Raw genomic sequence first — 16,331 nt, forward strand, 5'->3', positions numbered from 1 at the left:
TTCAACTTTATTCTCAATCACGACTAACAAAAGAAGTTACGTCCACCGACTAATAAGGAGAGATGGAGATCAAACACGTAAAGAAATTATCAAATTTCAAGTAATCTGGTTAGAGTGACATTGTCATACACCACATGAGATTAGACATCCTAGCAAGTGCAACAATTTTATGTCAACTAAGAAATAAAGTAGAACAAGACCGTAACCTCAAAAGTTTGCACAACAAGGGTGAAAGAAATTAACGCAATTGAACTTACGATGCTATAGCTTGTTTTACCCGTGAAAAGTGCTTCAATTTTTCTTTGCATCCTCCACAGTATCATCAGAATCAGAATCACTTGCATTATAGCCTAAAAAGGAAAAAAAGATAAGAAAAAGATGAAGACCTAATTGGACTAATATACAACAACGCCAAACCAATATAATCAGTAAACGAACGTCTACATACCTGGGCGTTTATCACTCACTTTCCACGCTGATGACCGACTCTTTGAAGCTCGGTTAATCCAAGCTCTTCCCTGTACCCAAATGGATCAATCAGTAGAAGCATTTCCCACATCCACAGACACAACAAATAGAGAGAGAAAACCGAAGAACTGTCAATCTTTCAAACATACCTAGAACTCTAGTTCTGGGCAGATGAAAGATTGGTGCCATTTTCTTATTTACTTTGAAAACTTTGAGCAACTTTTAGTGAGAGTAGACAAGTGGGTACACTCTGGTTTTTCACTTCTTGAATAAGAGATAAGATAAGTAAGCACGTACGTGATGGTACATATCTTAATTATGGTGTACCTTGATTAAGAAGAAAATAAGCACTTGAACTGAGCAGGCACACTGTAGTTTTTTTTTTCTTTTTTCTTGAATTATTAAAGAGTTCGGGTTCAATTCCATTGTTGTCTTCACAAGGTGGACACATTCTCCTAATTATGTGTATCTTCTAGTATTACAAGGCAACCACAAGCTTGAATTTCAAATTTGAAGATATTTCATGTGCTTGACAATGATAAACATTTGTTCTCAGCCATTTTTCCCAAAGTTCAACAGTTCAACTTCATTCTGTATAAGCATAAAGAGTGTCAAATGTTCAATTGTAAACTCCACGCAGACAAAAAATACTAGGCGATTTCTTCCTATCTACCTAAGTCTTGGCGGATGGAGTTACCTGGTACCTGAGCTACAAAGGGATTTTTTAAGTAAACCTCTGACAAGCTTACTCAATTTTTATTTTTTGTACTTGTACCGCGCATGGCGGGAGCTCAGTGCACTGGGATGCCCTTTTTACTAGTGGTAGATAGCAGGTAACAGGTGGAATAGTCAAGTTCCATGCAAGTGGCCCGGACACCATCCTCATCAAAACAAAAAAAGTTCAATGCAATTCTAAGTTCAGAATGCTCTCCAACAATATGTTTTATGGGGTTTTCTCTTGTCAATAGAAAGCATGAATTTCCAAAGTAGGTTATTTATACATCACTAAGTTTCTAGATTCTAAGAGAACTACGAGCACTATATAGTGAACTAAGACAAGCCAAAAAAAAAAAAAAAAAGAGATCAACGGAAGCAAAAATCAATCACCTTCTGTGCATCTCTGGAAATACCATAGCCACTATAATACATCTGACCAACAAGGACCTGCATGCTAATGTCACCGGCTTTAGCCTCCTTGAGAGTATCCTGGAACCACCGCTTCACACAGTCAGCCACCACGTCAGCAAGGGGTACCCGTTGCCGCTGTTGGTTCGACGAAGAAGTATTCGAATTGGAGTTAGAGCTTGCTTCTTCCATGTTCTTCGTCTTCAACTTTAGCCGCCGCTCCGATGAATCGCCGCCGACCACCGCCCTGGACTTCGCGGATGGAACTGACCTAATTCTGGATGCGGGTGGTTTGACCTGGGTCGGGCCGTGGATTCTGTTATTGGAGCTGCTGATAATTCTGGCAAAATCTTGAATTCTATTTGGCGAAGGAACCGATTTCCCCATAAAACGTCACAAGAAAAAACCCACTAGGCCTCTACTTTTTGAATTTTGAGTAATTGTAGAGTGCCTAAAAAGGAATATTTATTTTTAATATCACTATTTGTGAACACCCACAGAATTGATTTTAAAATAGAAATTGGATCTTTAATGTTCTTCTCTTCCTTTTTAAAAAAATCTTTTTATCTTTTCTTTCCGTAATGAGATTTGTATTGCTTAGACGATGGGACTTGGACCGCACTCATTGATTTTTTTTAATCAAGTGGCCATAGAAGATGTTTTAATATCCATCAAAATTAAGTACTCAGCAGAAGAAAAGGTTTCCCATAGCTGATTTTTGAAAGATTTGTTTATTTGACTGTAGACAATAAATTACGTCAAAAAAATATTCGAGATCGAAAAAGTATTGCAATAATCGTAGTATTTGATTTGGAATATTTGAGTGTTACAATCTCTATAAATCTTCTGATTCTTCTTTTCAATAGTAAATGAATTCAAAGGTCTTTGAGCTTGATCCTGATCTTGTTCTTCGTTCTTGAGGTTGAACTTGATTTGTTCTTCATTCTTAAGCTTGAACTTGATTTGTTCTTCGTTCTTGAGCTTGAACTTGATTTGTTCTTATTGCTTGAAGGTTGAAACTTGTAGAGAAATTTGTAGTGTTTGATCCACGAGCTCTTTCTTGCTTCTTATTATCACTTCTAGTATCTTGGGTTATGAAGACCCCTATTTATAGTTGTGGGAGGGAAGAGTTATGATAAGAACAAACTCTTTCCGACCAATCAAATTGAAGTGTGACAAGGCCGCATTTGATTGGCCAGAAATGTCACTTGCACATGTGGCGCGATTTCATTGGCCTTTTAATATGACTTGGCATGCCTTGTCATTTTGACACGTGACACGATCCTATTGGCTCTTCCTTTTGACTTGGCGTGCCACGTCGTTTGACGCGTGGCGCCAAACTAGGCCTCTAAGAAGATGACAACTTGGGCTTAATGAAGTGGGCTTATCACTTTAGTCCAATTAAATGGGTTAGTCAATGGATTAAGACTTATTTATTTAAGAGAAATTTTCATAAAGCACTATCTTTTAGTGGTAATTAGCTATCTATAGATACCATTTGCTATATTACGGGTTGTAGATACGTTTTTTGTTGTTATAAGATGTATTAGATGTATCTAAGCTACTGTATTCATGAATACAGTAGCAAAAATAGGCGTGAATCAGGGAAGTCCAGCTAATCAGTTGTTGTATTCGAGTGTATTCGACTGTGTTCATGGCGTGAAACATGGGATTACAGCTGGACATATTATCGTATTCGACTGTATTCGACTATATTCACGGCGTGAAACTGGGGATTACACTGTTTTTAAACGGAAAGTGAATCAATTAACATAAAAGACTCCTAATATAACTCAACAAACTCACTTATAACACACAAATTTTGTATTTTCAGTTATAAAAAAGATTCTCAACCGAAAAATAACCCAAAAACATAGTAATCTTCAGAGAAATTATATAATACATCTGAATACATAAATTATATTAATTTAAAAAATATATATGAATACATTCATGGCATATAGCGAGACAGTGAATACAATGAAATACATAGAATACAGCGGGATACATTGAAATACAATGAAAAAAAAGACAGTGAATACAATGAAATACATGAAAATACATTGAAATATATTAACAGAAAATCAAGTTTCTCAGCCCCAAACTCCGTCATCTTTGTTCAAGAAAAAACCCTAATTTTCGGCGAATCCGTTGTTCCGTTCATCGCCGTGAACCACAGCAGAATAGCGGCCAACAAAATCATCATCAGAAGAAAAAACATTGCATGTGTGCGCTGACAAATCATCCAGGTTCATTCCGTTGTAGCCTTCACAAGAATTCAAATCAGACCAAATATGCCCATATCAATACGGCGACGACGACGAAGACGAGTCATCAGCACTTGAATTTGAATATTATGCGGCGGTCGGCTATGGTGAATTCGCTGGTTCGGATTGGAGCAATTGAAGATGGCGAATTGATAAAGAGGAAACTTACTGCTTTCATTATTGAATAGCGTATCAAAGTAGAGAGAGAAAGAAAATAGTATAACTGAATAGCGTATTTAGTGGCTTAGGGGTAGGAGGTAACCAAAATTAGATATTTGCTATAAACATTAAAAGGTATCTATAGAATATAATTTTTTAAAATAGTATTTATTTAAAATAAATAAGGTGTTTTGCTATAGGAGGTAAAAATTCCTTTATTTAATCCATATATATTGGACTTGTATAATTAATTTAATTATATTAGCCCATAATATTTATTTGGACTAGTATATTCAAACTTTAGTCCAAATTATCTTATTGAATTTAAATCCAATAAATTTTGTATGCCTACAAATGTTCCATACTTCAAGATTTGTCAAAGTATATATTTTGTTCATTAAAGACAAGGCTTGAAGTGTCAACTAATATAAAGAATCACGTGGCATATATATCTATATTATTATAAAAGCATGAATAAAATGTTGGATTATAAAAATAACCCTTTAATATTAAGCATAATAACTCACAATAAAAGGACATAATCAGAATTCTAGATATTAGCCTTGTAATCCTATTAGTTTTAGGACATAATACTATACGTTAGGAATCCTACATGATTACCTTTAAGAATCCTATTAGTATAATTATTTTTTGGCATAAATATATAATACTACATGTTATACCTTTAGGAATATGTTAGATTTTATATAAATATAATTACTTTCGATATATGGACATATTTTTAGCCATGTAATTCAATTACTTTTAAGATATACTTCTTAAAAAATTCCTATTACTAATTTAATTTGAAAACGTATTATATTGTCCAAATCCATTTAAAAACATGAGAGCCCATATATATTATTATAAAAGCACGAATATAATATTGATAAACCAAAATAGCCCTAAAATGTTAAAGAGAAAAACTCATAGGGAAAGGATATAACTGTAATAACTTATTTTTTTGGACTATAACTTCTATGTTACTTTTTTTAATATTTAAGATTTTGAAATTAATGCAATCTTGTCTATTGAATTCTTATTAAAAATATGTAGTAAGGTTTAATAAAATCAATTTCACAAGAATCCTCCATATTGGTAATACATTACCACTCTATAATTCAGTACAAAAAAAAATAACGCTAAACGGACTGCATAAAGCGTTGAAATTGAGAAAAAAAATACCATGATAATATATTATTATATTATATTTGAACTGTTTTCCTACTCAAATAATATTTTTTTTGTTATTAATTTGTCGTGTAATATAGAAAAATATACTCAATTATTAAAGAACAACTAAAAAATTTTTTAAGAATATAAATGTGTGAGAAAAGAAAGAAAAGGTTGGTAAGAGCCAATACCACTAATGATTTTGCAAACATAAAGATCTAAAAGTGGAATGTCAAATCGATCTTTTTACTCTTTAAAAATAAAATTTTTGGTGGATAAAATTATAATTAAATATTCAAACTTGAGATTAACTAATATTAAGAATCTAAATCAACAGAAAATAAATTATATTTTATGTTAAACCAAATAATCAAAATTAATTATTTAGCAAGAGAATTCAATTAAATTATTTTTTAAATTCATCATATGAGAAAAGTTATTTTCAAGTTAAAACAAATCTTATGGTACATAAATTTATTCCATAAAAGGAGTGCTAGAGATTAAAAAAAAATAGATCACAAAGTAAACAATATCAGTATAATATTAAGAAGGTGTCACGACCCTAAACCCAGACCCGATCGTGATGGCGCCTCTCATGAAGACAAGGCCAGCCGACACAAACCCCAAGTTTAATTAACAAATATAATGATTCATAATCAAGTCATTAATAATGATAAATCCCAAAATAAAGCGAAATATATCAACTGCGGAAACAAAACACAGCCCGACATCGGGGTGTCACAAGTCACGAGCATGTACTAAGGTCTGAACACAACTAAGAATCTAAAATGTACTAGATACAGTATAAGGAAGACAAGAGGGAGAAAAGTAGTGCTGCGAATGTCGGGCAGCTACCTTGCTAACACCACTGACTCTGCCACTGCGCAATCAACACCCGCTACCGGGTTCAGAACTACCTGAATCTGCACGCAAGGTGTAGGGAGTAATGTGAGTACGCCAACTCAGTAAGTAATAAAAGTAAATGAAAGCTGAGCAGTAAGAAAACACGTAAGCCACGTCATAACGCTACAGCAAATGCAGTACATTTTCAAAACAGTACAGAAATCATTTACTTCGTAAATCAAGCTCAGTTTCAGTAAAATCTCTTAAAACAACTTTCAATAGTTTCAAACGAGTGATAAAACATTGAGTAAAATAATAGAAACTTAAACAGCCCCTCGGGCGAATATGTACCATAAACCGCCCCTCGGGCATAATATCAACAGAACCAGCCCCTTGGGCTACCTCACAATCACTCATAATCAGCCCCTCGGGCATAACATGAATCAAGAACCGCCCCTCGAGCAACATGGATCAAGAACAGCTCCTCGGGCTTCAATATGAAACAACAACAGCCCCTCGGGCTACACCACATCACTCACACTAGGTACCCGTGCTCACTGGGGGTGTACAGACTCCGTGAGGGGCCCCTTACGGCCCAAGCGCAATAATAAGCCATCTCGTGGCATAATCAATAGGCTCTCGGCCTCATATAAATCACAAGCCACCTCATGGCATAATAAATCTGGCCCTCGGCCTCTCATATATCACAATCGGTACCACATGCTGCGGCGCGCAGCCCGATCCCATAGTATCCTCACAACACAGGCCCTCGGCCTTACTCTGTCAGAATCTCACAAGCCACACGGGTAACAGTAAATCAAGTACTCGGCTCAAAATCATTTATGAAATCAAAAGGGGTGAATAAAACCGAGCTATGAAAACAGTAAGAACATAGCATGACTGAGTATAAACATTAAACCAAAAAAGTGAGGTAAAACAGTAGTAAAAGCCCCTAAGGGTCCAAACAATCGGCACAAGGCCCAAACACGACATTTAGCCCCATACACAATAATATTTTCCAAGATATAACGATATCAAATAGTTTTCAAGTAAATACGCGACTTAATAGTCGTTCGGGATGGACCAAGTCACAATCCCCAGTGGTGCACGACCCCGCGCTCGTCATCTAGCGTGCGTCACCTCAAAGTAGCACAACGATGTGAAATTCGGGGTTTCATACCCTCAGAATAGTATTTACAATCATTACTTACCTCAATCTGGTACAAATTCTAGCCCGCGATGCCTTTGCCTCTCAAATTGGCCTCCGGATACTCCAAATCTATCCAAAAATAGGTTTATACCATCAAAATATGCTAAGGGAACAAAGCCCACTCGAAAATATCCAATTTATACCAAAAATCCTGAAATTGGCCAAACCCGGCCCCGGGCCCACGTCTCGGAATCCAATAAAAATCACAACAATAGAATCCTTATCCTCTCACGAGTTTGTACATACCAAGATATCAAAATCGGACCTCAAATGACCCCTAAAATCCTCAATTTACACTCTCAAAATTCAAGCCCTAATTCCCCAATTTTAGGCTTTAAATTCTACATATATCATGTTTAAACAAGCAAGAATCAACATAGGATCGAGTATTAAGTCCATAAATCTTACCTCCAAGTCTTCCTCCTTTATTCCCTCTTCAATCCTCTTCAAAAAGCTCTAAAAACGCACAAAAAAGGTGGAACTTAGGCTAAAAGTCGTGGATATGGCCTTTTAAAACATTCTGCCCTGCTGATAATAATCCTTCTTCGCGAACGCGGTCAAAGACTCGCGTTCGTGAAGCACAAAATACAATTGACCAAAATTTCTCTTACGCGAACGCGACCACCCTATCGCGAATGCGATGCTTCAGCCGCTCGAACCTTCGCGAACGCGATATCCCCATTGCGAACGCGGTGAACAATGACCCAACCCTTCGCGAGCGCGGGACCACCTTCGCGAATGTGAAGGCCATATTCCACTTCCTCACCTCCTAACCCTTCGCGAACGCGGGACTTGCATCGCGAATGCGAAGGTCAAAAACCTGCAACACCAACAGCAGTTTTTCTGCAACTTTTTCCAACATGAAATGATCCGTTCGACCACCCGAAACTCAACCGAGGCCCTCGGGACCTCAACCAAGCATGCCAACATATCCCATAACATTATTCAAACTTGTTCCTACCTTCGGAACGCTCAAAACATCATCAAAACACCAAATTCACATCGGATTCAAGCCTAAGAACTCCAAAAACTTTCAAATTCCGCTTTTGATCAAAAAGTCCATCAAACCTCGCCCGAATGACCTAAAATTTTGCACACACGTCACAAATGACACCACGGACCTACTCCAACTTCCGGAATTCCATTCCAACCCCTATATCAAAATCTCACCTATCAACCGAAAATCGCCAAAATTCCAATTTCGTCAATTCAAGCCTAAATCTACTCCGGACCTCCAAAATACATTTCGATCACGCTCCTAAGTCCCAAATCACCTAACGGAGCTAACCAAATCATAAAAATTCCAATCCGAGGTCATATACTAACAAGTCAAAAGTTGGTCAACCTTTCAAATTTTTAAGCTTCCAACTGAGAAATATTCTTCTAAATTTATTCCGATTACCCTGAAAACCAAAACCGACGATTTACATAAGTCATAATACATAATACGGGGCTAGTCATGCCCGAGAACTAACGAGCGAAGTGCAAAAGCTCAAAACGACCGGTCGGGTCGTTACAGAAGGCCATGCAAGTGTTTGAGGAAGCACAATCAAAGCTAAATCCTTAACAAGAATAAGTTTTCAAGAATGTATTATAAAAAGTCGATTCTGGTATAGTGGGATTATCCTTTGTAGATGCCTCCAGCGGAATCGAAACAATATTCCTATGTCATGCATTATTTGCAAATGTCAGATCAAGAATCATGATATCGTTAGCAATAAAAACAAGTGGTGTACCAGAAACGACTTTATTATAAGGGTACAACTCACTTTATATTTGATATACCTCTTCAAGTAACTGAAATGACCATCAGAAATATATCAAAGCAGAGTAATAATGCTAAATTTATGAGAAAAGTAAAAGTGATAATATGAGATGAATCGCTTTTGGCTAAGCGTCAACGACCGAAATAGCCGCCTAGAGTTTTAGAGATATATTGGATATTGATGAATCGTTTAGTGAAAAAATAATTTGGGAGGTAATTTCTGTCAGGTACGATAAGTGGTTCCAATATTGACCAAAGCAGAAACTGTAAATACTAGCTTACCAAAATTATACTTATTGACCTCAAATGAAAAATACTCAAATGACAAGAAATATAAAAGTAAGAGTAGATCTAACATTTAGTGATTTCTTGCTTCTTGTCGTAAACGAAGAAGAGCATCCAATAAAAGATGATTTGGTTCTTCTAGAACACTTGGTTATCAACCCCAATGGCAATTGTAGTGCATTTAATAAGGAAAATAATTTTATCATTAGATTAAAACACAATCTGTGCAAATTACATAATAAAAATTAAAGAGCTATCTTAGCTAGCAGAAATGAATATGTTGATCAACTAAATAAAAGATTTATTGCTAAATTTTATGGCAAAAATAAAATATTTTTCAGTTTTGACTCAGCAGAAGATGATAAAAACAATTACTACCAAGAAGAATACTTTAATACAAAATGGCCTTCTACCGTACATGTTTGTTGTCAAGTTTATTATTTCTTACATGTGTTAATGTCACAACATATATAATTGACTAAATTAAAATTGATCTTCCATTGCATATAGGTTGATTTTGAAGAAAAATATGTTCGTCATGCTACTGAAAACGTAGATCCCCTGAAAAGCTTATGTAATAGTAGACATATGGAATATAGAAGTTTTGACAATAACGCCATACATGCACAACTTATGATACTGGTCAGTGTGCTTCTAAGTATGTGTTCATCCTCGAATTCAACTTTCGTCTTCCGAAACCAAAGAATATCCTTTTAATTTGTGTGAAAATTATTTTCAGTATGTTTATGTTTTGTAGTTATAATAAATAAAGCACAAGGGCAAGCATCCTAAATATTGGTATATTTACCACAATATATTTTCTTACATGAATAACTTTTATATGTTTCACTTTCAAGAGAGGTATCAATATCGAAAACAAGAGTTCTGGTATGACAGAATAACAAAAGTATTAGAAGGAAATATATACAAAACAACACCGTCTAAAGAAGTGTTCGGTAAGATATCATCACAATAGATATCTTTAAACTACAATACATAATTATCTACTTAGCATAACTAAAATTGTTCATTTATGTAAGTTCGGATGATGTCCTTTCATTTTTTTTGGTAACTATCAACTTTCATTAATTACCAAGTAAAATATTTACAAAACCAGTTAGACTACAAACTCAGTCTGCTGTTCATTTGGTAGACATATCTTCACTAAGAGAGGCTATCCTATACATATTATTGACACTTAGCATGGTAATCTAAAATTCTGTAGCGTCATCTTAAGGTTTTCATCAGCACGAACATGACAAGTATAGGCTATCTCTCTAGCTAAAACATCACTAGATTTCAGTTTCTTCATGAACACTCTGTTATTTCTTTCAATCCATATTGCATAGATGAATTCCGTGTATAGCAGCTTCAGTATCTTTGCTTGCTTTGTCTTCCCTCTTGTCCTCTGCTCTATCCAGCTCTGCAGTTCTTCACATGTCATCACTGATGGCCAGTCAATTTGAATCCATACCATTAGTTTTCTTCATACTCTTCTGCTAACTTCACATTCAGCAAATAGATGATCTTTGCTTTCCTCTGCTTGTTTGCACATTTGACAGTTTGAATCTATCTGTATTCCCCAGCTTTTTAGCCTTGTAGCTGTGAGTAATCTGTCTTGAACTTGAAGCCATGTGAAAATGTCCTTTCATTTTGAATTCACGCATTATGCTAATGTAACAATATTTTCGGTATTTAGATGATTGTTGTAGCATTATACATAAAAAATTTCTCATTAATTAAATTTTATCGTTCATTCATACAAATAAATATTTAAACAATCATGTGCCATTATTAACGTGCAACGCACGTTTATAGATACTAGTGTGTGTGTGTGTGTGTGTATATATATATATATACATACATTTGAATTTAACAATTGCCGTGATTAACTTTGAATTTATACAAAGCCTTAGTTTTCACATGGCATTCTGCTAGCCATAAAGTTACTAGCCAATTTTTACTTCTTTATTAGGAATCTATTTTACTATCAAATTCCAATGGTCAAATTTAATGTCTAGCACCAATTCTTAATTGGTTTAGACTTTCAAATTAATACACCACAATCTGTCGCCGGCAGAATGCAATTAGGATTGTAATTCGATCTCAATTTGGAGACGAAATCTTTGCCGCCTTTTAATTGATCCAACATCATAAATAGTCTTTCCAATTCCGCCCTCATCTCAAGCTTATTAAGCATTAACCGAAGGCGTTCACAAGCTACTCTGGTCCGCGTTTTGACGACCAGTGCTAAGGTAATTTTTTCTTTTGCTCTGCGCTTTCTTTTGTTTTCCTATTTTTTCTTTCTTTATTTTGTAGGTCGAGCTAAGAGTATATTCTTACTCAGAGAGATGATCCATGCATGAAGAAGGGTGTTTTAGGGTGTGAGGGGATGGGTACTCATCCCCGTCCGAATATCGGAGAGATTACTTTCAATTGTGGCCCGAATATCAGAGAGATTACTCTCAAGGTGATCCGACTATCGGAGAGATTACTTACAATATGGCCCGACTATCGGAGAGATTACTCTCAATGTAGCTCGACCTTCGAAGAGATTACTCTCAAAATGACCCGACTATCGGAGAGATTACTCTCAATGTGGCTCGGCTATCGGAGAGATTACTCTCAAAATGACCCGACTATCGGAGAGATTACTCTCAAAATGACCCGACTAGAAGAGATTAGACTCAAGGTGGACCGACTATCGGAGAGATTACTCTCATGTGGCTCGACTAACGGAGAGATTACTCTCAATGTGCCCCCGACTATCGGAGAGATTATTCTCAATGTGGCTCGACTATCGGAGAGATTACTCTCAAGAGACTTACATGTCCACCTTAAGATTGGAAAGTATAGTTTCCTTTTAAGGACAAACCCACGAAGAGGCCAACTTAAGGTGCAAAGGGACTCATATGTCCACCTTAAGATTGGAAAGTTATAGTTCTCTTTAAGGACAAACCCACAGAGAGGCCAACTTAAGGTGCAAAGGGACTTATATGTCCACCTTAAGATTGGAAAGAGATTGAAAAATTATAAAGCTTCAACTCGAACACTTCGTGGACTTGATGACGTCGATTTGACACTTGGAAAACTTCGGAGATTTGGCGGACTTTGTAGACTTCAACTTGAAGACCGATAAACTTGAAGATTTGATGGATTTGAATATTCGGCGGACTTTGATGCTTCAACCTGAAGTCTTTGAGGGCTCAAGTACTTCAACTTGAAGACCGGCGAGTTTGAGGACCTCAACTTGAAGACTTGGAGGCTTAAATATTTCGACTTGAAGACCCAAGAACTTGAAGACCCGCAGACTTAAACAGCGAACATGAGACATAGTGAACCCCCGAATTTCAGCGCAAATACTTAGTAGCCTCCGAAAAGACTATAATCGTCCCATTGAAGATACTGGTTTACCATGGAGGCTTGCCCCTTTAAATCAAATGGGATCCAAAGTTCAACAGAAGAATGGTATCTCAGCTCGATTTTCAAGTGCTGATTGGATGAATCACATTCCATTGTACTTCATTCGGACAACGATTGGGGGGGGGGGGGTTATGTATCTTTTGAACTTATGCGACTGAACTCGAAATGGAACTCTAAGCTGCTTACGGACCTCGGTGAAGAGGATCAAGCCATACCGTAGTTCAGAATGGGTGATTTTCTTTTTATTTTATTTTTTTAATTTTTTTTATGTCCTAACTTTTGCCTAGGCCGCCTCTTCCGAGGTTTTCAACCTAGCGGACTTTTTTTTTTTAGTGTGTGTGGGCCGTACACAGTTTAGACTCATGTGGGCCAGGAGTGTAGGAACATGCAGTTTAAGGCTCATGCGTCAAGGAGCGTTACGACTTGCAATTTAGGCTCATGCGTCAAGGAGCATAATAATTTGAAGATTTAGCTTATGTTTCAAAATATTTCAGAACTTGAAGACTTGCTCAATTTTGAAGAGCTTTGCAACTTGAAGTTTGGCTCGAATTTGAAAAGTTGTGCGACTTGAAGTCTTTTCTCGACTTTGAAGAGCATTTGACTCTAGTCTTTGCTCGAATTTGAGGAGTTTTTAAACTTGAACACTTTGTTCAAATTTGAAGAGCTTTACACCTTGAAGACTTTGCTCGAATTTGAAGAGGTTTACGTCTTGAAGTTTGGCTCGAACTTAAAAAATTTTGCAACTTGAAGTCTTGGCTCTACCTTGAAGAGCTTTTGACTTGAGTCTATGCTCAAATTTGAAGAACTTTGCAGGAATTTGAAGAGCTTTACGTCTTAAAGATTTAGTTCAAAATTGGGGAGCTTCGTGACATACAATATATACTCATGTGCCAGGAAGCATTATAATGTGCAGTTTAGGCTCGTGCGTTGAGGAGCATTATAACTTGCAGCTTAGGCTTGTGCGTTGAGAAGCATTATAACTTGCAGTTTAGGCTTGTGCGTTGAGGAGCATTATAACATACATAGATTCTTCGTTTTCATTTTCGGATGAAAACTTGCCCCCATCCTCGTCTTCTTGTTTTTCTTCGTCGTCGTAAGTCTCAAAGATAGGTAGCCCTTGGTCTCCACTTGTATCCATACTTAGTTCCATATCATGAGCACGAATTGCTAGTTCTTCAAATGTTTTAGTTTATGCCTTGTAAGATATAGCAAAAACCCCGACGCATACCTTGAATGCACATTTCGATACTAGAAGTTTCACTAAGGCAATCTTTGCAGTTGAGGCTTAAGCTCCTCCAGTGGTTGATGAAGTCAATAACTGGCTCATCCTTTCATTGATGAGAGTTTGTAAGTTCGGTCATACTTACGATGCGTCTTGTGCTACTTGCTCCAACTGCTCCCAACTATCGATGGAACCAGATTCGAGATCTGTGTACCAATCGAATGCATTACCTTTGAGAGATAGAACAAACTGTTTGACAAGATAATCGCCAAACGTTCCAACATTGTTGCAAGTTTCAACAAAGTGTGCTATATATTGTCTCGGAGTTCCCTTAATGTCGAATTGTTGCAACTTAGGAGGTTGATAACCAACACGCATCTTCAAGTTATCAATTCTTTGCGTATATGACTTTGCATATGTGAGTGATAATTTGGACGACTCAGGTTTATCTTTGATAGACTCCATGATGAAGTCCTTTAATTTCTCAACGGGAATCAAACCTTCAGCGGAGACTTAAATCTCCTTGGTTGTCGTTGCTTGCTTTTCGGAGAAGTCTTCTTTCTCTTATGATCTTTGAAGATTTAAAGGTGTTTGTGTCGATTCTCCCTCTACTATGCTATCCAATGTATTTGTTAACTTTAAAAGTTTAGCATCTTGATCTTGCATGTGCTTTGATAAGCTTTCAATTGCTTTAGTTAAATTTACAAGTTGTTCTTCTACAGTTGAAGCTTCAATAACCATTGCTTGCATGATCGCCATAGAGGATGAATAATAGTATGGATCATTGTTGAGCTTAGAGGCCGCATTAATTGAGACTGGAGGAGATCCAACGCTCAAGTTATCATCATCAGCTTGCATGAAAGGTTTCTTGGACTTAGATAAACTAAGTTGAGCAAGAACCTCTTCGATCCTTTCGGTGACATCGTTCCCTTTTTGGGTTGCGCCTATAGAGGATCTTGTTCCTTTTGGGGATGAAGATCCTACAATAAGGCTTCATACAGATGACACTTGAAGTGTTTGTTGTCCTAAAGAGCTTACTTTGCTCCTTGTGACTGGCCAAAAGCTTCCAAAGGTAATATTGAGGATGTCTTCCACATCAGCATAGAACTTGGAATTAGCAGCTTTAGTGGAAGTTGATCTAGAGTTGATTTTCTTTGAAGCCATTTCGATGTTCTTGACCTTTGGCGAATGAAAAGTTGAGATGAGAGGTAGAGATTGTCCCACTAGGCATGCCAGAATCTGTAGACAATAAACTGCGTCAAGAATATATTCGAGATCAAAAAAGTATTGCAACAACCGTAGTATTTGATTTTGAATATATGAGTGTTACAATCTCTATGAATCCTCTGATTCTTCTTTCCAATAGTAAATGAATTCAAGGGCCTTTGAGCTTGATCTTGATTTGTTCTTCGTTCTTGAGCTTGAACTTGATTTGTTCTTCATTCTTGAGCTTGAACTTGATTTGTTCTTCGTTCTTGAGCTTGAACTTATATTTGATTGCTTGAAGCTTGAAACTTGTAGAGGAATTTGCAGCGTTTGATCCACGAGCTCTTTCTTGCTTCTTGTTATCACTTCTGGTGTCTTTCCTGGGTTATGAAGACCCCTATTTATAATTGTGGGAGGGAAGAATTATGATAAGAACAAACTCTTTTCGCCAATCAAATTGAAGTTTGACAAGGCCGCATTTGATTGGCCAGAACATGTCACTTGCACACGTGGCGCAGTTTCATTGGACTTTTAGTGTGACTTGGCATGCCTTGTCATTTTGACACGTGACACGATCCTATTGGCTCTTTCGTTTGACTTGGCGCGCCACTCATTTGATGCGTGGCGCCAAACTGGGCCTCTAGGAAGATGACAACTTGGGCTTAATGAAGTAGGCTCATCACTTTAGTCCAATTAAATGGGCAAGCCTAATGGATTAAGACTTATTTATTTAATCCATATATATTGGACTTATATTATTAATTTAATTATATTAGCCCATAATATTTATTTGGACTAGTATATTTAAACTATAGTTCAAATTATCTTATTGAATTTGAATCCAATAAATTTTGTATGCCTACATTGAAATTTGACAAGTTCATTTTGTGCATTTTGGGCGATGACTCAAAATTAGGAAGATAAAGCATGCTTCCTAATGGGACCAAAGCTATTTGTTGGTCGTTTACTTTGCTTTTTCATTTCTTAAAAACAACTAGAGACGGTGGTTGGTGGTGATTTTGGTTAACGGTGATGATATTTTGGGTAGTAGCTAGTGGTGATTGGTAGCGATAGCGATTATGATTGAGTGTATATATATATATATATATATATATATATATATATATATATATATATATATATATATATATATATATATATATATATATATATATATATATCAAC

At 36.4% G+C, this 16,331-nt stretch overlaps 1 protein-coding gene across 1 annotated transcript; it reads right to left on the reverse strand.

Annotated features, from left to right (window-relative positions):
- On the reverse strand, positions 258–2,184 carry LOC109223483. Its single transcript, XM_019387814.1, has 3 exons — positions 1,576–2,184; positions 449–518; positions 258–350 (listed from the first exon to the last, which is right to left on the reverse strand). The coding sequence occupies exons 1-3, from the start codon at positions 1,978–1,980 to the stop codon at positions 292–294; spliced, it is 534 nt and encodes a 177-aa protein (XP_019243359.1). The 5' UTR covers positions 1,981–2,184; the 3' UTR covers positions 258–291.

The sequence above is a fragment of the Nicotiana attenuata genome, chromosome 3 (assembly GCF_001879085.1).
Source record: "Nicotiana attenuata strain UT chromosome 3, NIATTr2, whole genome shotgun sequence".
In the NCBI taxonomy this organism is placed as follows: Eukaryota; Viridiplantae; Streptophyta; class Magnoliopsida; order Solanales; family Solanaceae; genus Nicotiana; species Nicotiana attenuata.

Excerpts from the sequence above, each read along its gene's own strand:
- LOC109223483 (XM_019387814.1), bottom strand. The coding sequence starts at position 1,980 with ATGGGGAAATCGGTTCCTTCGCCAAATAGAATTCAAGATTTTGCCAGA. Across the intron at positions 519-1,575 it reads TTTCCAGAGATGCACAGAAG|GGAAGAGCTTGGATTAACCG; the intron begins GTGATTGATTTT and ends ATTTGGGTACAG. Across the intron at positions 351-448 it reads AGTGAGTGATAAACGCCCAG|GCTATAATGCAAGTGATTCT; the intron begins GTATGTAGACGT and ends TTTCCTTTTTAG.